The 21,358-nt window shown below is 52.5% G+C and overlaps 2 protein-coding genes across 3 annotated transcripts in view; one reads left to right on the forward strand and one right to left on the reverse strand.

Annotated features, from left to right (window-relative positions):
* DAG1 (dystroglycan 1) overlaps positions 1–16,228 on the reverse strand; it is a 54,056-nt gene extending 37,828 nt beyond the window's left edge. Inside the window, exons 1-2 of one of the 2 annotated variants that reach the window (XM_064156427.1) lie at positions 16,143–16,194; positions 7,887–7,950 (exon numbers count right to left, since the gene is read on the reverse strand). The gene's annotated coding sequence lies outside the window, so the exon portion shown is untranslated. Of the gene's footprint in view, positions 1–7,886; positions 7,951–16,142 lie in introns of both variants that reach the window. The other variant, XM_064156426.1, reaches the window with a different exon arrangement.
* A 238-nt stretch (positions 16,229–16,466) lies between these two features.
* MST1 (macrophage stimulating 1) lies at positions 16,467–21,355 on the forward strand. Its single transcript, XM_064156440.1, has 18 exons — positions 16,467–16,640; positions 17,017–17,152; positions 17,317–17,429; positions 17,561–17,675; positions 17,882–18,018; positions 18,090–18,210; positions 18,301–18,419; positions 18,507–18,669; positions 18,768–18,898; positions 18,970–19,072; positions 19,205–19,341; positions 19,459–19,494; positions 19,577–19,688; positions 19,757–19,834; positions 19,906–20,052; positions 20,134–20,240; positions 20,911–21,050; positions 21,131–21,355. Exons 1-18 carry the CDS (start codon positions 16,574–16,576, stop codon positions 21,290–21,292), a joined length of 2,124 nt encoding a protein of 707 aa, XP_064012510.1. The 5' UTR covers positions 16,467–16,573; the 3' UTR covers positions 21,293–21,355.
* Positions 21,356–21,358: the final 3 nt, after the last annotated feature.

Raw genomic sequence — 21,358 nt, forward strand, 5'->3', positions numbered from 1 at the left:
GCTGCACCTGTCTCGAGGTATGGGACCCATGCCAGACAAGGAGGGGGCTCACAGGCCCCCAGCACCCTGCTGTGGGGATTGCTGGACATGAGCAACAGGCTCCCTATGCTGGGGGAGGCTCAGCAGAGCCAGGAAAAAGCTGTCTGAAAGACCGATGGGAATGTTTGGAAGAGTTGAAACTATTCGAGTTTGGGAAGCAAACACTGACCAGCCACACAGTTCTTCCAGGGACATTTCAAGCATCAGTATGGTTGTGTTCCAGTCCTCGAGTATATTTGCTATAAATAAGCATTTTAAGACACTTTGTTTCAAACCTTATTAGTCAAGAGCAGTGCAATGCTTCAAATCTTAGACCCGTGGGCTGCCAGCCAAATTTACCGCCAGCTTTTAAATCTGTGCCATGTTACCCAGGGTACAGCACAGGATCATCCTTGGGCCTTTTTCAGGTACTTTTCTACAAAGACATTTATTCTGTGTTACAACACTAGGTCTCTGCCAACGCATCAAGCTCTGTGGATTAACACATCTTTATTCACAAACCAACACCAGGGAGTTTATTTTCAAATCTATGTTTTTGTTTCTTTTTCCTTGGCTTTTGGTTTGGGTTGGTTTTTTTTTTTTTGGGGGTTGGTTGTTTGATTGTTTTTTTAATAGGTCAATAAGCAGAAGACACCAATAATTCTGTGTGCAAAGTGACTTTCTGGAGCTAGGTATTTTTGTCACTGACAAAGTCACAGTACATACAACTGGCAGTGATTTCTGGGAGCCCCGCTGGAGCAGGCACAGCGCTGCCAGGACACAAGGGCTGCATGTACCAAGCCAACTGCACTGCAGACATGCCAAGGCTCCCCAAAGGCTCTTCTCCTCCAACGACATGGCAAAGCAGCCTGCAGCGGGAAAACGGATCGTCCCGCATCCTGCCCTGGGCACTCTGCCTGCAAAGAGGTCCAGACCCATACACTTCTCCAACCCAAACACACAGCATTCACAGCAGGATCTTACTCTCCTGCCTGGCAGGAGAAAAGGGAAAACCCAGGCACAGTGGTTGTGGTTTGGGAAGCTCCAAGCAGCTGTTTCGATGGGTTTGGCTAAGGGCAGATCCTGCACCCCAGTGCTGCTTACTGCTCTGCCACTCCAAACTCTGATCCCAGCAGGGATGCAGGTTCTTGTGCACCAGAGACAGACACAACATGGCTTACCCTTCACAGCAGATTCCCACTGGCATCTTACAGTACACAAATATTAATATTCACTGATAAAGCCAGGCCTGCTTAATCCAAAAGCCATAGAGCTGTGGCCAAGCAAGTGTTTTCTTTGGAGAACAGACCAGACACTCCAAGCCTGGTTGCCTTACCTATTTTCCAAAGCCAGACTTAACCCAACAGGAAAAAAAAAAAGACAGGCTGAAACATCAACCCTCACCGCAAAACCTCCTGCTCTTCAAGCTCTTGGTTGTTATTGAAAGGGGGAAAACACCCCCAAGGTATGGCAGCCATCCCTCCCTGCCCCACCACAGAGATGGGGAGAGGACATGCCTGCTGGGTCAGGTATGTGGGGTATAATAATCCTAAGTTATCAGCTCGATCAAGGTAGAGATACTCTGTGACCACTCAGCAGGAGAAGGGCTAGAGGAGTCCTCTATCTGCATTCCCATCCTTACAGCCCAGGCTGTAAATTCTTTGGGGGCAGCTGCAAGCAGGAGGTCCTGGGGCAGCAGTGCTGGCCACAGCTAGCTGGGAGCACCACAAGGAGCCACAGCAAGTTCCAGCAGCTCCAGGGGAAGGATGCTGGGTAAACCTAAAACCCGGGAACAGTGTTTGTTGCCTTGATGTGCAGCCCGAGAAAACTGCTGAACTGGGCACAGGTAGAGGAACTGAGACTGAAGCGGAGTGATCTGTCTTAGGGGCATTTGTTTTGGGTGTGCCAGATAACTGATAGGGAGCTTTGGGCTGTGAGGACTTGCAAGGCTACTTGCACTGAGAAGACTACAGCAGGGATACAGTCCTGTCAGTTTGACATCGCCTATGTAAAAGGAACACCAGATTTGAGTATGGATGTAGCAGAGTTAAAATCAATGAGCAAAAAAGCAATACGGGGCTGTTATTTGGAGGTCTGGGAAGAGAATGGAAGGGACAGAGGCAATGAAGTGTCCTGAAACAAAGGAAATGTGGAGAGTAAGATGTAATATGAAGAACAGAAGAGGGTTGATTGTCCTGTGGTAGAAGCAGAGACACATAAGGTCAGTCAGGACCTGAGTGTGCAGACTGAACACCCCCAGGATGCTGTGGAACCCCTGTGGACAACCTGTTGAATTCTCCACCCAACCTGTGTCCAAGAGACTTGCTGTGGGAAGACCAGCTTGGGTGGACTCACACTCCTGTGAAGTGGCAGGGAAGGGTGACAGGTTTGCAATTCAGCAGCAGAGCGATCTGTCGGACTTAGCAGTGATGACGACTGGGGCTTTGGAGTTCTAAGCCTGCAAAATGCTCTAACTGTAAATTACTATCAGTGGTGTTTATTAGTGAATCAATTAAACAATCGATAACTCAAAGAGCTTCTCACTGAAGTACTGCTTCACAACACACACTGCAGTCTCTCAGATCAGCTGCACCTCCAGCTTGCATTCAACGGGGCTGGACCAGCCCAAGGTCTCAACTGCTAACTGCTGTCTAGGTATCCCTGCTCAGAAAAGGAGCTTGGGTAAGCCTGCGTGGGCAGATGCCATCTGAGCTGCTTGTGTTACATGTTTGTACAATGCCTGACCCAAAGAGGTTGTGAGGCACCACTGAAAATCATGTATGCCCCCACCATGGTGCAAGCACACCACTGGCCATGATTTTAGTACCTTCTAATAATAAACTAGGATAAAGAGCTTAAAAGTTTGAATTGTCTGTGTAAAGCACACCTGCGATTAACTGGACACACCTCAAGCCCACCACATCAGCCAGACCAGAGAGCCAGCCAAGTGGGGCTGGGGACAGGGTCCACCTTGGATCCTCCCACTCTTCAAGAAGGACTGACCTAAATCCTCCCTCTTTCAGACACCAGTGGCAGGAGGAAAATGAGCCAGTCTCATTAATTTCACCACCCACTGCCTGGTGAACTTCTCTGCAGAAAAAGTAGAATAAAATCCATAGCTCTGCTGATGACCTGGCAGCTCCCACCTGGAGCAGGAGGTGAGAAATGACTGCTGCTGCGGCACTGCTAACGGCCAAGCTCCGCACCCACAGCTTCTCCAGTTATTCACCTGGGGACTCTTTAAATTCGAGTTAGGGCCCCAGCAAGGCAACCGTTCCTCGGCAGGGCACTTTATGCAACAGAAGGGCACGCAGCCCATCCTCAGCTGGTGGTTCAGCAAAGGCTCCTCTGATACACAGGAGACCTTGAGACCAGCTGGCTGCACAGCACAGGCGATGCCATCAACCCCTCCCTGCAGCTCCCCCAGAGCCAAGTGTTCCAGGACACCCTATTTTCCTGTGATTTCCAGAGTTCAAGTCTATTTTCCAATTTGATAGTAACAGTACAAGACTATTTAAAAACCCCACACTGGCCTGAGTGGCTCCAGAGTCTAAAATAAACATGCCAAGCCCTATTTGTGATGGAGTAAAAATAGCTTGTTTCTTATCCCTTCCCAGGACCTCTGCTTCGTACACAAAAGCTTCACAGGTTAACTGTAAAAATACCAGGCGTGCAAGGAAACATCTTCAGTTGAGCTTTGCACTCTTTGGAGGAGTTCAGAAACCCACCTCTGCCTGCAGTGAAGGGATGAACCCTCAAAGCTGCTCTTCCACCCAGGGCTAAAGGCCAGGTGCTGCCAGTTCCCTTTAATAGAAACTACTGTTCTTCTGGAGAAAAAAACCCAACAAAACCAAACCACAACCAACAAACCTTCACTGGAATTACATCTTGTGCTCTTTCTTGGCTGGATACTTTTTAAACAACACTTACTCCAAAGAGCTTTAACTATAAAAACTGGTGCAAAGCTGCGTGGCAGCCAGGAAGGGCTCCCCAGGAAGCGGAGCGAGGACAATCAGCGTCTGCACCAAAAGCAGGAGAGAGGCTGCGGCCAGTCTGGCTCGCTGTAAGAAACATCACTGCACAGCAAGTTCTGCTAAATTAACTTTTTTTTCCCAGAGTCTAAGTGTATCTCACATAGCACCTGCGAGGCTCAGGGCCTGAAGAGAACAGAAAAACCAGACCTAGAAGAGCAGCTCTGCAGGAAAGTTGTCACCAAGCTGAGTTTAATCATTACATCACTTCTAATGACAGACCAGCCAGACCCACAACCTATTTATGACTCAGCCTTAAAAAAGCACCAGGGGAGAATCTGCAATGCATCTGAGACCTGCTGGTACTTATACAGGCAGTGAAAGGTGTCAGGGCAAATGCCAGGCGTAGGCATGCCCAGCCCCACAGGCAAAGCTGGCCAGAGCCACCAGCTCCAGGGACCTTCCCAGAAATGGCCAGCAGCCAGCACATCGCCCTACAAGGCAGCCCTCACAGTGGCACAGGCAGCCCTCCATCTGCTGCCACACTCCCGGGCACACCTCCGCCTGAGAGCATGCACCAGGCTTTGACTCATGGCAGGCACCAGGTTTGGGGCACCCCTAAACCCCACCTTTTCCTCAGCACACCCAGTTGCAGGCACCATGTTCCAGCACCAGCTCTGTGCTCACCACTGAAATTCATCTCCAGGAACCTGGGCTCCAATTGAGGTGGCATAAATGAAGCAGAAATTCAGGGCTTTGGGTAAGACACAGCAACGTCTCAGAAGAGTTCTTAGGCACAGCCACACACTCATTTTAAGTGACAGGGACTGGAAAAACAAATTTGCTTGCTAAATACACATCTAGTTCAGCTGGTCATGTTGAAAAGCTCAGTGCTTGTATTTAGATTATGTCCCCACATTACATTGAAGGCCAGTGACCGGTGAGACCCCTCACATGGGTCCCTGGAGTTCCCACCTCTTGATCCAAGTCAGCCTTGCACATTGTCTGGAGCCAAAGGCTTCAAGAGATGGAAAGCTATGGTCTCCCATCAGCTGCTTCTTCCCACTGTTAGGCACCCTAGTAAATAAATGAGAAAGAAATGCTCCTTTTCCAGGTTTTACTTTGTCTGGCTTCCTCCTCCTCTTGGTATACAGACTTTCATCACTCATGGACAAAACTGCTCCAGAGAACAAGGAGAGAGATCTGGAACTTTTCATCTCTCTTATCCCACCTGCCTACACACTATCTCTGAAGAGTCACCTCTTTAGAGATGCTTCAAGGTAAAAATCACAGCTTGTCTTATTTACACTGATATTCTGTGTTAGCTGTTACATAAATACCACTGCTCCTAAAGGAGGCTTCTCTTGTGTACCCTGCTCTCCTCACCTGCCATTCTTTCAGCTTACTCTGCAAGGGCAGGACTCCTAGAAATTAGGCCAGGCACCAATATAACAACCCAGCCACCAAACAAGCACCAAATAACCACCACACCAGTAACCTCTCCTGTACATGCACAGTCAGGATTTCAGCTCAGACTTCCACTCCCCAGCGCAGGCACTACAGCAACGCTCCCATCCCTGATGCAAGGTGATGCAGTGCATTGTGCATCCTTCCTACTCTGATGCACTTTTCCTCCTATTCAATGTCCCACAGAGATTTCCAGAGCTCGTCATGCATCACAGGGCCCACGAGTGGCACACACTCTCCTGCAGAGGCAAAGACTTGGAAACTCCAAAAAAGGAATGGCTGAACCTTTGCCCTGACTCTTCCTCACAGGGCAGATGTGCTCTGACCTGCCTGAAGATCCACAGCAGCATCATGGTCAGCTTCATCATCATTTTAAGCTGGAAGCATTTCTACCTCTCAATCTCATTCCTCTCCACTTTGTGGTAATCTAAGTGTTACAGCCCCTTGGAACAGCGGATGTGGGAAATGATACACATTAAAGGAGCTGAGTAAAAGATGAACAAGAAGCCAGTTTCCATCTGTCTCAGCTTTCTGGGTGGATGCAAGGTCCCTAAGACTATTTCTATTTTCTCTTGTACCCCTACAAACGGACCTCCTCCTCCAGCAGCACCAGCTCAAATGAACCAAAAAAAGCTGAACATGCCAACTTTGGACCCTGTAAAAAACACTGTGCTGTGCAAGAGTACTGCACAGAGTCACCAAAGAAAACCCAAACCACTCCAAAAAAATAAAGGGACAAATAAATTAAACTCCCTTCAGCTGGACATCTCCCATTCATTTCCCACTATTGTCCCAGCTAGCATCCAAGCAGCACATACTGACAGAGAGAGTCACCTCCCACAGCCAGCTGCATCCTGGTAGCAGGCAGTGCAATTCCCTTACAGCAGAACTCCCGACTGGATGCATTCCACATTAATAGTCTGCTCGAGCACTTCTGGGCAAGCTGCAGCAAGCAGGCAAGTGACCTGACGCAGGTTTCTTTTCAGCCACTAAGCCACTTTAAAAGACATCTAAAAATACATTAAATGCTTTTCTCATGTGACTTTTCTATGCAAGGGACTGCTCTAAAGCCTGCCAGCAGCAAATGGAACAAGACACCGCTGCAAGACCTCTTTCCTGCACCAACAGCCTCGGCATCATCAACTTCTTTGAGTCTAGGAGACCAACCTAAAATAAAACCCTGTAAGAGCCAGTCTGCTCCTGATGCAGCAGCATTTCCCCCCAAAGGGCTGTGCTTCCATTCAGGATCACCAGCCAGACAGGGAGCTGCAATGCCTTGCCTTGTTTCTGCTCCAGAAGGATCTTTAACTAGTTACACCCAGAAGAGTCCAAATATGTACGCCTCCCAACCAAGCCTAAAGAAGAAAAATAACTTCCCAGCTCTGCTGACACAGGTAATTCCTCTCCACTAAGGAGAGGCGAGGTAAATAGGACAACTATTTGTCTTGGAAAGTGCTTTGCGAATCAGCTCAGCTGCCTGCCACCACAAAGCCCAGGCAGGAGGGCACCGGTCACTTCAATTACTCCAGCTGATCCTCAAGCCCATCTCCCTAGAGTAGATTTACATCACCAGTGTTCCCACCAGGACTCTCCCCTACTCCCAGTGGGGAGCAGACAGCTTCTCGGCTCTGTTGAGACGTGGACCTGTGTGCTTACAAGCTTCTGTTAGTGCCTGCGTCTGCCTTCGACTGCAGCAGACACTGACATACTAGGAAATGAACGGTGTCTGCTCCTAAGATCAGCTCAGGCTGCAGAGCAGACCCATCTGCTTCTACAAATACTGAGGGTGGCTCTTCCTCGCTCCGAACCAGACACCTAGCTGTGTGCTCAGGCAGCTCCCAGCTTCAGCTGACCTTTTCCAGTTGGCATGGTCTATGACTGCTGGTCCCAAACAGGGCTTCGAGTCAGCTTTGCAGAATTCACTAAGAATCATCTTAAGTCACTGCTTAAAGAAGAATCCTATCCCTAAACACTCGCTCAGGCTTGGCCAGCCTGAATGCCATATATGACCAGAAAGCAGTACTTAAGCAACACAGCACCCTTCCCGGGCTCTCGGATGGAGGGATCAAGCCACATACAATACTGGTCCAAAAGATGCTTACAGTGAAGAGCTCTGCACCCAACTTTGCTCTCCATGATCTCCATTCTGCTGGTGGTGGACTGCTTTTCCAGCAGGACCCAAAATGAGAAACCCATCACAAAACACAGGTATGTGCAGCCAAGGCACTCCAGCAGGACTTTGATTTCATCTTAAACTTCAGGAAAAATAAGATCCTAAATCTCACCACCTCCTCTCTTCTCTGCTTTTCTTTACAGAGCAGAGAAGAAGCTGCCTCAAGTAATCTCCTGAAGCATCATATCAAGGCAATGGTTTTCAACTAGTGTGTGAACAGACTATAAGAAATCCACAAAAGGTGTGAAAAGCCTTACCTGAAGTCAGCAGGATGAAGTTCTCTACACAAAGTTATGCCCCTCTAGAAGAAGCCTTAGGAGCCTGCAAATCATGGAAGAGAAACAAGCTGGAGGCTGCTGCACCAGATCACACAGAAGTGAAGCACCCAGCACCAGGACATAATGCGGGGGTCTGCAGGAAACAGCTTCTTCCTGTGATGACAGGACCGCAGCCTTGTTCCGCGGGGACGCCCATGGCCACGCACGACCTGCCTGATTGCCAGACTGGGCTGAGCATACAGAGCCACATCCAGCTTGCAGATCAGAAGTTACCGAGGAGCGATGCATGGCCCTATCTATCCCAGCAGGTCCTGTTCCAGCCCGGCGAGAGAGCGGGAGGCAGAGGCAAGCAGCACTTGCACCATTTCAACAACTAGGGTGTTTTGGGGGCATGAAAGTCTTTGGAGTGGCAGCACAGAATCAGTATGGCAGGGAGAAGAAGAGTTAGGATTCCAGTTACCAGGCATAAAGGGCATGCAGAAGTATGGTACCAGCACTGGGACACTGGTTTGAGAGGAAGGCTGTGCCCGAACCACATCAGACGTCTGTAGTACCGCTTCTGGACTCCAGAAGCTTGTCCCACCTCTGATGGGACCTTGCAAGCAAGCCTTCTCATGCCCAAATTAGCATGGTAATCATGGAGTACTTCGCTCTGCCACACTCAACAGACAGAACTGCACGCAACTTTTATCCCCACTTATCACTGTCACCATGCAGGGGAAACACTGCTGCCTCCTCAGTGCTTTATTGCCAGCAGCAAATTAAGACCTTTTTCTACATTAACTTTGATGACAAAGGTTTCATGAGTCTATAAAGTCCTGTTCTCACACTTTCCTTACAGTTTATTGCCAAGGGCTGATGGAGTTTTGCATGTGCTACCATTATAACATGTTGCTTCAGCTTCCTCTGTACATTTCTGAAGCAGATTCTTATTTATTCTCAGCAATTGTTATTCTCAGAAGATCAAACTTCTTACCTCCCTGACCCCTGAAACTCAAACAAAATTTTATTCTAAGATGTGATAAAGTGTATTCTGAAAGAGCAACCAGCACAAGTCTGCTGGCATACAGATAAACATAAAGCACTGTCTTCACAAACACGGCTGGAAGCACAGAATTCCCCCCACACAGAACACTAAGTTTCACAATTGGGCCAAACAGCTCTCTCTGGAGAATGAAATGGTTACTGTGTGAACACGTACAGCACTATGGCAGAGAGCTTTATGCTGGATTACATGAGATCGCTGGTCTGAATCAGTTCTTTATTACTGCCACAAACATTAGTGCTCAGCCTGGAAAACACCTGATCTGACCTGGACACCAGTTAAAATAAGGCTCACTGCCCAGTTCCTGATGCTTTATTCCACACAGGATCGACAAATCTGCATTATGACCACAATCCCAAACCCACAGGCCCACCTATGTATGCCATACAACAGCTATCCTGTGCAAAACTGCATGGCAGAGGCTTGGAATGAACCCACAGTGAGAGCTAACAAAATCAATGCCACAAGTTGGTTGTGTTTATTAAGTTCAGTTATTGCCAGCATTACTGAAGTTACGCTTTCCAACATGCCTTAACCATACACACTGCAGAAGAAAGGAAACACACTGAGGATTCAGAGAGTAGATAGGTGAGGGGGAGTGTTGAATTTGGGGAAAAATACCAGATGACCTCTCCCTTTGAACTGGCATGGTTCCACCCTCATCCACGACCAGTCTTTACCCTGTGTCTGCAGAGGTAGAGGTCTAATCTTTAGAGGAGACTTAGCTACACTGATTCTGTCCATCCTCCCCAATAGGATTCTGCAAAGTTTAATTCAGAGGAGGTTTTAGAATAACCACCTTTCATGTTCCAATGCTAGCCTCAGGCAGTAATAAAAATTCCACTGGAAATACTTCCTATGGGGTAGGGAAGTACCATGCATGGGCTATCATGCAGGAGCACAGAGAGCTCAGACCTCACTAGAAAGTCTAAGGGACATAAATACATAATCATCACAGCCTCGAATATTCATACCAGCACAATCCCACCCTTAAAATCATTGTGTCACATTTTCCACTGGCATCAGACTGTGCTTGCTGATGGCTGCCAGACCATCTTATTAGAAAAATCCCTTACTTCGGGAAAAGCAAAGTAGGCATCTTAAGAGAAAGCAAATCTTGAGGGAAAGTCTTTTCCTTAGCAGAAAAAAAGAGCCCCAAAGTATCTGGTATCAGCACATACTTGGATCTTCTGCCTCCTAGCTCCAAACACCTCTTGGTACCCATAAAGTAGCCAACACCAGTGCAAGGCTTTCCTGTAGTACCCCAGCAGCTGCAATGCAAAGGAAAGATCTCACCTTATACATGATTTCAGCAACATGTAAAGAGAGCCTGATGAAATCTTTCCGTGCTGCAGAAGAGACTCAGCTGAAGAACAGCACTGAAGGGTTGCTGTAAAGAACAATTTCACTGCAGAGGCGCTGAAGCCACACTGGAAAAACCCAACAACTATTTCCATTGTGATTAAAGAGCTATTTCAACAGCATCCTGACTGCTGAAAAAGCAACTGCTAGAGACAGATTCAGTTTTGTCTACCACTCTTGGTCTTCCTACCCTGTAACCGACAAGTCCCAAAGAAGACACACACACAAGGAAACCTGGGAGCTCAGATGTTTTCCTGAGAGCATAGAAGGGTCCATTAGGGGACTGCCATTATAGAAGAAAAAGGGAGGAAGTCTATGTGACAAGAAGGAAGCAGTGCCACTCCTGCAAGGGACTGGCAGCACAGACAGGCCCCACATCGCGATTTGAAGTTGTGAGAGTGGCAAGAGGCTTTCACATCACCTGCCGCAATTCCACACCTGAGTGGAAAGCTGCTGGTTCAGACCTTCACCCAGCTATTTGTTACTCAAGCTCATCCCAAAATCAAGCCCTAGCTCTTGGGACTAATATAAAATGATTAGTAACTGCTAGAGGAATCTCTCATCAAAATGACTAAATGCTAATCTCCACTCTTAAGGAGCATGCTTCACAGAAGGTTAAGCTTTCTGAAGCCTGAACATACAATCCAGTTCAAAACCAGACCCAGTGTGAATTTGTCGCCCGCATGCGTGCATTCGGCACTCTCATGACCTGTAACCATGCTAGAGCAAACTGAAACCTCTCCCCTAATGGTTCTCAGCCCCCGAGGAGGGAGGGGAGGAATGCTGCCCATCAGGTCCTTACCAAGGAGCATCTGAAACACCAAGCATTGCAGGAAGAGATAACTTAGCCAATTTGTTGGAAAGCTCCAAGGATCCAGGATCCAAAATATTCCTGAAGGTGCTCATGTAACCCTCTATGAACTGAGCCCTCTTGGACGACACAGGAGAAAATACACATCTAACTCACACTTGGGGTTGCACTGATGGCAAATGGCACAGCTGAGCACTATGGTGAGGCCCAAACACCTCAAAAGGGTAAGAGAGCAGAACTTTCCAGTAGAAACCTTAATTCAGATTTGTCTTTACAGGTCAGACGAGGCTAGGAGTTTGTTTTTCCAAGTGAAAATCCAAAGCAAAGCTGAACACTGTACATCTGCAGGGCTGGGACAAGTCCTATTGCTGTTATCAAACTTCATTCTCTGTATGTGGAATCTGACAGAGACTAAGAATTACTCTCCAGGCCTAGAGAATACTTGCAGGAGAGTGAGACAACTCAACCCTGAAGAAGAAAATAACCTTTACTGCTCAGAGCACCATCCCAAGGGTGAGAGCTCTGTTTACACAACAGCACACTGACTCAAGTGTGGCTGAAATCCTCTCCTGACCACTTTGCTAAGCCAGTGCAGAAAGGATCCAACTGAAAAAAAGAACAATTTTACACCAAGTTAGCAGGATCAGTCGATCCACTGATCATCATCTCATCAACACAGCTGGCATGTGGGAGGAGGCAAAAGGGCACAGCTGAAAGGGAAAGAGAAGGGCCTTTTTAAGAGCATCAAACCACGAGGCTGCCAGAGATAACCACTCACTCTGAGCTCAGCAGAGGGGGCATGCCCACCTCTTCTTTCTCTAGGCAGGGCCTTACTTCCTCTCAACCTGCATTGCCAGTGTGCTTACAAGCTCCCTCTGGCTGGAACATTTACAGACTCCTTCCATGGACAATGCACATTACTAACTTCCAGACCTGCCAGACCTCTGCCCTCCGAAAGCCTTACATCGGCCCAGCTCTCCCACACTTCACCCTCTGCTACTCACTGACATGCCCTGGCAGTGACACAGCAGAACACCACTGGTGCTAAGGTCTGGGGGAACATTGTGCGCTCTGAGTTAGGCATTGGCAAGGAGCCATGGGACCCCACTCCAGGTCCCAGCACACTGCCCAGGGATGTGGAAGAGCTGCAAGGCTGCACTGTTGCCATCAGCAGCAATTCTGGGGAATTCCCTAGCATGCATCAAGCCTGGCTCCCTGAAGCCAGCACTGCCGGGCTGAGGGACCTTGAGTGGGACACGACACTTGGGAAAACAGGGTACCTTGCATCCAGCTAATAACTTGGGCAGAAGCTACCACGAGACAAGAGGCTCCAGCTTTAATTCAGGTTGTGGTTTCAAGCTACATCTGTCCATCTGACCAGGTTACTGCCAAGAGAAGAGGGAAGCCCCCACTGCCTCCCCACATCCCAAGCAAAGCCACACCGTTCACCTTGGCCATACAGTTCACAAGCCACAAAAGAGCCAGGGAGATTTTCTACTGGTCCACAAGTAATCAGCTCCCTAGCACAGTAAACACCTGCAAAGAAAAAAGGTTTGAGTCTGCCCAGATAGAGGACCTGAACTGTCTCCTTTGGATGGCATTGCATCAGCAGATTGGCTTGGGTGCTCATGTGAAATGCAATAGAAGTGGTAACATCAAATCTACACAACTGTCTTTCCCACTGGCAAGCTAGAACTTTATCCCAGAAAAGCTGAACCAGAGACAGTTTAAGCCAATGGATAATTGCAGGGAGAAATACGGATAGAAAAAGGCATTAGATTAGGAAGTGCATCTACCTATCATAGTTGCAGGTTAACATGCTTGCTTTCTGTGCAGCAGCGTCGTACTAGTTTTCTCAAACTTACTCAATCTCCCAGAATGAGCCCTAAAAGCACCGGTCCTTCAGCTTCATCTTTTCTTTTTCACAGCTTAAACACAGTCAGTTCTCTGCAAATGGGGTTTAAGATACAGACCTCTCCAAACTGCACAAACATCCCAAGAACAAACATTTTCAGCATACCAAGAGCTCAGATACACTAGGTCAGTCCAACTCTGTTTATTTGTACTTCGCTCAAATCAGTGCCGAAGTACTCGGAGCTCAAGGAGCGACAGCCTCCTACTGATTCCACAAGAGACCAGAAGTAATTGGTAGATAGCCTGCAAGCACCACAAAGAATGCCAGAGGCATTTATTTACATGACCCCTGTTTGCCCAAGAATTCAGAGTTTGCAGTTTCTTCACTCAAATTAATCATTACTGGAATTAAATCCTTCATACTATTCCTCAGCTAAGAGAAGTAAAGGCACAAACCATCCAGAACCATCCCCACTCTGAAAATTTTCAGATAGCCATCACTGCTGAAAGGAGACAGACAGGTTCAGTACTTGTCAGCTGGCAGTGCACCCTGGTATTTCTCCAGGACAATCTCTTGTTATCTTTCTAAGTGACACAGAAGAGGCAATGAGACACCATTTCCACTGCTGAACACCACCACTCCTGCCAGGGCAGAACCATCATACCTTCTCTGCCAGGCTGCAGCATGCCATGTCTCACACCTGTGCCACAGAGCAGGAAAATTGCCACAGCCCTCTGTGGTGGCAACTGCACAGTCCTATTCTCTGTCAAACCAAAGCAGGACCACTGGCCTTTAGTGCAAAGCACCTTTCAGACTTGTAAGCTGGCAAGCTTGCACAAGCCAGAGCGCAGCAACACTCCCTCCAACATTAGTCCCTCACTGCTAGAGTGCAGCTCTGCCAGCAAGAGACACACAGGGATTCCTCCAGACCAGCCGTCCGTGGAAGACAAGCTGCGGTCAGAACTCGGAGCCAGCTTTACCCACGCACTTCGTAGCTGAAGCTGGCAAAAGGTCTCACCTTATCAGTCACACGTTTTCCTTCCTTCCTTGTAGCAGCTTGAGTCCAGCACACAGGGCAGTGAGATCAGAGGAGAAAAGTGGATAAGCAGCACTTGAACTAGAAACAAGTACTGGCCATTTCTAAAAGCAGAGAAGTGCTCAGGGTTAACAAACCCTACATAAAACCCACACTGCAAGGCATAGAACACCTTTACTGACATCAGCCCCACAGCTTTAGCCAGTTCAAATACCAGGTCCAACACAGCAGTTAAGCAGAATTAACTACTCTGTTAAAGAAACAGGTACTTCTAGGCTGGCATGTGCCATCAGCAACATCTTCCAGTTATTCAAGGCTTCGTGCCAGCTCCTGAAGAAGTGAGCACAAACTCCTGCAACAAGAAGACGGCACGACCTGGAATCAGCCAGGCTTTGCTGATTACTCCTCTGAGTAAACAGTGGTGTTCCCAGCACTTCAGCCTGCTCTCGAGCCTCTCCTGTTGGCATACTACCCTATATTTAGGATAGAAGAGCGCAATGACAAGCATTAGGGAGAATGAATAAGTGGTTTAGGGTGCTCAGAATAGTGGCAGAGACTGTGCAAAGAAACCTATGCTGAATTAGAAACTCTTAAAGTGAGGAAAGGAGTCTACAAAGCTAAAGTTGGGAAGACAGCCTTCCATACATAAAGTCAAACAGCAAATTTTGCTAAGGACAGCATTCCCAAGGTGAGATGCTGGCAGTCCAACCTGTAATAGCTATGGGCTGCAACTGCCTAGAGGGCCTGGAAGAAACCTGATGAATACTTGGTCTTGTAACATAAAAGGAGGATTTTAGTCTCATTTTGGACAGGTGAGGGATGTCAGTGCTATTTTTCAAAGGCTCTAAGCCCAAAGCTCCAGGACCAAAGGGAAGAAGGCACCTCAGGGTACGACTATGAACCCTGCTATCACCTCCCATGTCCTCCTGCCTGCATTTCCCTGTTCTCCCTACCAGCACCTTCCCACCTGCAAGCAGCAGTGATTAGGTTAAACTCCAAAAACACACGAGGAGTTTGTGATCTGCAAACCTACGCCAGAAGTTGCCAGACTCATACCCCGTGACTTGATGGACACTGAAGACTCTGCAGCCCGGTACTCCTGTGGAGCCAGGGCCCATCCTGCATTGACACCCCTTTGTGCAGCAGAACTTGTATTTATTTGCCAGCACTACTGACTACAGAGTAAAGTTTGAGTGTGGGTTTGTTAAGTACAGAAGAGGATCGCACTCATATCAGGAAGACCCAAGGTCAGCCCATGGTGCTCTACAGACTCTCTGCGAGGTCGGTCTGTCCCGCAGCGAGGCCGGGAGCCTGGTGTTGTCCTGCCGCCCGAGGCGGCTGCGAGAGGGGCGCACCCCGGGAGACACTGAACACCGGACACGTGGCGGCAGCCTACCTGTGTTCCCGTGGAGCCGAGTCAGGCCCGGTAGCGGATAAAGCCACCGGGTGCCAGTACAGCCTGCGCTGGGTCGGGCCGGGTAAGCTCACATGAACTTGGCCACAGCTCGCCAGGCTTTCGGCACATCTCGGCACCGGTTGCCGCCACCTCTAGCACCCGGACTACTCCCACTGCTCCCGCCGGCGCCTACAGCGAAGCCCCACACCTCGCCCAGTATAGCACAACGCCGGCCCAAGCACTCGCTGCTCCGGGCCGAGCCCGCTCCGCCTTCTGACCAGGCAGGGCCGGACCACTGGGCAGCAGTGGGCGCGGCGCCCACCCAGACTCCGGGGGGCACCGAACAGAGTCCGAATGGCAGCCCCAAAAGTGGGTATGGGACGGCGGGAAAACAACAAGACGAAGGGAAGCGCAGTACGATGGGGACAGAGACGCCGGACCCCGCCGCCAGCCCGGGCTGCTGCCTACAGCCGGCCCCGACAGGCCGCGGAAGGAACGCGGGAGCTGAGACAAAGCCGGGCCGCCCCCGCAGGCCGAGACAGGCCGCCCCACTGCCCGCGTACTCGGAGGCCCGAACCCCGCCGCATCTTTGCCCAGGCCGCGCCTCCGCTCCCAGCTCCGCTACCGGCCCACCCGGTTAGGCCAAGGACAGGACGGCACGGCAGGTGCCGCCATAGCCCTACCGGGCCGAGGCCGACACCCTGTACCCCACGTCCCCGCAGCCCCTCACCGTGCGACGGCCGGGCCCGGAGGCCGCTCCCCGCCGGCTCTCGCCGCCAGCGGCCCCGACGCACCGAGCGGGCGGCGCGGCGCGAGCGCGACCCGGCGCGGGCACGTACCTGGGGGCGGAGCGCGCGGCGCCTAGCAACCGGCGGCACGAGAGCGCCACGGCCAATCAGGGCCCGGCGCCCGCCTCCCGCTCCGCCCCCCCGGCCGCGCGCGGGCCCCGCCTCCCCCGGCCCGCGCTCTGCGGCCCCGCCCTCCGCGCCGCCGCAACCACTCCCTTCGGGCCTCGCGCCAAGCCCCGCCCCGCACGGACGGCCCCGCCCCGTGCACCACGTGCAGCCCGGTCGCGAGGTGACCCCCGTCCCTGCGGGCAAATATTTGCTCTGGGCCGGCCTGGTGGCTCCAGCAGCCCGGTGGGTCCAGCAGCCCGGTGACATGGGTGCCGCCGCTATGCAGCCTGTGCTGGGGGTCCTGCTCGCCCTGACTGCGGCCCTGGGCTCAGGTAGGGCCACGGCCAGGCTGTGGGGCTGCCATGGGGCTGGAGGGTGTAGGGCAGTGTGGGTTCAAGAGGCCAGGACAGAAGCTTGCAGGCCACTGTCCTGTCCTTCATCAGAGGGGTGAAGCAGGAACTAGGAGCTGCAATGGGTGCTGAGTACCTGATAGGTCAGGGAAACCACTGCCCCAAGAGTCATGGGCCCTGTGTCCATGGGGAAGGGATTCCATGATCCACAGGACAGAGGTCCACTGCTCCATGATCCTGTGCTCTGTGGGCAGGGGTCCCATATGTCACAGGACAGAGATTTCCCACTCCATGAGGCCGGGTTTTAGTACTCCATAGAGCCCCCACAGGCATTCTAAGCTACTGCCTCACTCCTCAGGCCACCGCTCACCCCTCAATGACTTCCAGCGCCTGCGAGCCACCGAGCTGCTGACTGTGCCCTCAGACCCGCCACTGCCAGAGCAGGGCTCTGCGGAGCAGTGTGCCCAGCGCTGTGCCACCAGCCTGACTTGCCGGTGAGTGGGGCGTAGTGCCACCACAGGTCAAGTGGGAGTAAAGAGGGGCCATGATGCCAGGGTCACTCTGTACACTTGGATGCTGGGTGTCCGTGTGTCTGCCCCTGGTTCCGCAAGTCCTGGCCCTGCATGGTGTCATGCCAGGCTCCTGCTGTGCCTCCTAGGGCCTTCCACCATAACCGGCAGAACCATCTGTGCCAGCTGCTGCCCTGGACCCAGCACTCACCCAGGGTCCAGCTGCAGAAAAACATCCACTATGACTTGTATCAGAAGAAAGGTGAGCTTGTGCCACGGGTGGGCATGGGGACACCACGGATCAGGCACAAGCCACTCAGGGCTGGGCTCCCTGCTGCTCATGTGCTCTGGCTCAGCCTTTGGGGCTCTGACACAGTGCCTGTCTCTGCCCAGACTACCTGCGGGACTGTATTGTGGGTGATGGCTCCAACTACCGTGGCACGCGAGCCACAACAGACAAGGGTCTACGCTGCCAGCACTGGCAAGCCACGACACCACATGACCACAGGTGCCCCCATGTCCCCATCTGCCCTGTGGCACCCACCAGTGGCCCTGGGCAGTGTGGGACAATGGGAAATGGGCTGGGGTCAGTTTGGGGGCAACAGAGACAATATGGGACAACAGCACAAGCAAGTGATGGCACAGCATTGTGGCCGTGCCTGCCCCAGGGTAAGGGGCTCCTGGCAGCCCTCCTACCCACCCTGCTGCCATCAGGTTCCTGCCATCCCCCCGCAATGGGCTAGAGGAGAATTACTGCCGAAACCCTGACCGCGACAAGCGGGGCCCATGGTGTTACACTGTAGACCCTAACGTCCGGCACCAGAGCTGTGGCATCAAGAAGTGTGAGGATGGTGAGTGCTGCAGCCCAGACACACCCTGTGCCATGTGTTACCCCTCCACTGAGGCCCCTGGCCTTTGGCAGCTGTCTGCATGACCTGCAATGGGGAGGAATACCGTGGCACCGTGGACCACACTGAATCAGGGACTGAGTGCCAGCGCTGGGACCTGCAGCATCCACACAAGCACCCCTACCATCCTGACAAGTACTGGCTCCGGGTCCTGAGCAGCATGTAGCCACCCTGGCTATGCCATGTGCTAGGGTGGTGGTGCCACACTCTCTGTCTCTGGCCCAGGTACCCAGACAAGGGACTGGATGACAACTACTGTCGCAACCCAGACAGTTCTGAGCGGCCCTGGTGCTACACCACCAACCCTGGGCGGGAGCGCGAGTATTGCCGCATCCGCATCTGCAGTAAGTCCCTACTAGTGTCACCACGCAACTGGGATGAGGGGTCCTGGGTGCCAGCCTAACCCTGCTACTCTCTGGTCATGCAAGCAGAGAAACAACCACGGCCCCACAATGTCACCACTGGCTGCTTCAGGGGCAAAGGTGAAAGCTACCGGGGCCGAGTGAATGTCACTGTGTCGGGAATCCCCTGCCAGCGCTGGGATGCCCAAGCACCCCACCAGCACCATTTTGTGCCTGAGAAATACTCATGCAAGTAAGGAGTTTGGGGAGGAGGTGCCTGGGGAGGGGGGCAGTGGACAGCACTCATGGGTGCAGGCTGGTGGGGGGGCACCCACTTGGCACCCCCACTAGAGACCTGCAGGAGAACTACTGCCGCAACCCTGATGGCTCAGAGGCACCGTGGTGTTTCACTGCCCGCCCTACTGTCCGCATTGCCTTCTGCTTCCACATCCGCCGCTGCCCCGATGAGCTGAGTGCCCAAGGTGAGCTGCCCTCAGACACCCTTGCCTCAGGCTGCCTGATGGTGGTGCCAGCCCTCTCTGCCTCTCCCCAGAATGCTACCATGGCCACGGTGAACACTACCGCGGTCACATCAGCAAGACACGGAAGGGCATCACCTGCCAGCCCTGGGCTGCCCACGCACCCCATGTGCCCCAGTGAGTGTCCAGCGGAGCTTGCCGGGAGGGGTGGAGAGAGACTTGAGGATGGGGCTGATGGTGGGGTGGAGATGGGGTGGGGGATAAGGATGGAGACAGATGGTGACAGTGATGTTGACTTCCCTCTGGCAGAATTTCACCTGTCACCCACCCTGAGGCACACCTGGAGGAGAACTACTGTCGCAACCCTGATAATGACAGTCATGGCCCCTGGTGCTACACCATGGACCCCCGAACCCCCTTTGACTACTGTGCCATCAAGCCCTGCTGTAAGCACCTACCTGCAGCCTTGGGGTGGGTCTCCCTAACCACTCACTGGGGTTGTGATGGTCCTCCTGGGGTGGATGGATCTTGCCCTGGTGCCACACTCTGCTTTGTTTCTGCAGCTGGCAGCACTGTTCCCTCCATCCTGGAGAATGCAAGTAAGGGTCTGTGGATGCTGGGTGGGTGCCACGGGGTGGGTGCCAGTGGTGTGGCCCTGGCCAACACCCAACCTGCCTGCAGACGTGGTGGCATTCGAGCAGTGTGGCCAGCGGGATGAGAGGCTGCAGCAGAAAGGGCGCATTGTTGGTGGCCAGCCTGGCAACTCACCCTGGACTGTCAGCATCCGCAACCGGTGAGTGGGCATCCTGCTGGCTCCCCTGTGGGCAGCATACCCCGGGAGCTCATCACTCATCCTTGCAGGGCTGGGGTGCACTTCTGCGGGGGGTCCCTGGTGAAGGAGCAGTGGGTGATCAGCACACGCCAGTGCTTCTCCTCCTGGTAAGGCCAAGGCTGGGGTGCGGTGGGTTGTGGTCCCAACCTCTCTGTGCTCTCACGTCCCTGTCCCACAGCGATGCAGATCTGATGGGCTACGAGGTGCAGCTGGGGACACTCTTCAAAGACCCTAGCCCTGGAGACCCTGACAAGCAGACTATCCCCATTGCACGAATTGTCTGTGGCCCCTCCGAGTCCCAGCTGGTAATGCTGAAGCTGGCAAGGTAAGAGGCCAGGTTTGGGCCCTCGCCCTGCTCTGCTGCCAGCTGGGCTCGCACTGCATCACATCACTCCTTTTGCCACAGGCCAGCCACTCTAAACAGGCGCGTGGCCCTGATCTGCCTGCCACCCGAGCGCTATGTGGTGCCCGCGGGCACTGTCTGCGAGATTGCTGGCTGGGGGGAAACTAGAGGTACCTGCTGTGGGCAGCCTTGCAACAGTATCCCATGCCCAGCACATGCCTTGCCTGTGACACTCCACTTCAATGGCATCCCCCTGCCCACAGCATCTTCAATCCCTGGCATCCCCCTGTCTGCAGCATCCCTTGCTTGTAATGTTGCCATGTTCATAGTATCTGCCTGCTCACAGCTCTGACAGGTCCATGGCATCTCTCTGCTCATAACATTCCCCTTCCATGCCATTCCCCTGTCCATGCCATGTCCCTTCCACAGCATTCCCGTCTGTGACATTGCCCTGCCACAACATCTTTCTGTGCATGCCATCCTCCTGCCCGTGCTGTTCCTCAGCAATGCATTCCCCCACTCACCACGTTATCTGTCCACAAAATCCTCTGCCTGCAGCATTCCCCTGTCTATGGCACCCTCTTACTTGGCATCCCCCTACCCCTGACATCCTCCTGCCTATCACCCTCTTCCTGCCTGTGCCTGCATCTCCCTGCCTACAACATCCCCTGCCCATGATATCCCCTGGATGCTGCATTTTGACAGCACTCTCCCTTTGAAGGCATCCCCATGCATGCAATGCCCAGCCATGGCATCCACTCACTCATGGCACTTGCCTGCCATGACATCCCCTTATCTGTGCATCCCATGCCTGCTACCCCATGCACTCTCTGCCTACAGGCACAGCAGACAGCAGTGTGCTGAACGTGGCACGGCTGCCCGTGCTGGCACAGGGTGAGTGCAATGCAGCACTGCGTGGGCGCCTGAAGGAGAACGAGCTGTGCACAGCCCCGCTGCGTGCTGGTGTGGGGGCCTGCGAGGTGAGCCAGAGTGAGGACCACTGCCTCGGGGAGCCCACAAGTGCCAGCAGTGGGGTGACTGACCTTTCTGGATACCACAGGGAGATTACGGAGGGCCACTGGCCTGCCTCACTGCTGACTGCTGGGTTCTGGAGGGGGTAATCATCCCTTCCCGCGTCTGTGCCCGCACTGACCAGCCTGCGCTCTTCATCCGCATCTCCCTCTATGTTGACTGGATCCACAAGGTGATGAAGATGGGCTGAGCCGGCTCAGCCCCAGCCTGGCATAGCTGCCAGCGAGCAATAAAGGATTGCCTGTGGCCACAAGGG

The sequence above is a fragment of the Pogoniulus pusillus genome, chromosome 16 (assembly GCF_015220805.1).
Source record: "Pogoniulus pusillus isolate bPogPus1 chromosome 16, bPogPus1.pri, whole genome shotgun sequence".
NCBI lineage: Eukaryota > Metazoa > Chordata > Aves > Piciformes > Lybiidae > Pogoniulus > Pogoniulus pusillus.

Bases quoted from the DNA above. Each gene is read 5' to 3' on its own strand.
- MST1 (XM_064156440.1), top strand. From the start codon at position 16,574: ATGGGTGCCGCCGCTATGCAGCCTGTGCTGGGGGTCCTGCTCGCCCTG. The intron at 18,420-18,506 runs GTAAGTCCCTAC...TCATGCAAGCAG, and splicing joins TTGCCGCATCCGCATCTGCA to AGAAACAACCACGGCCCCAC. The intron at 20,053-20,133 runs GTAAGAGGCCAG...CTTTTGCCACAG, and splicing joins GTAATGCTGAAGCTGGCAAG to GCCAGCCACTCTAAACAGGC.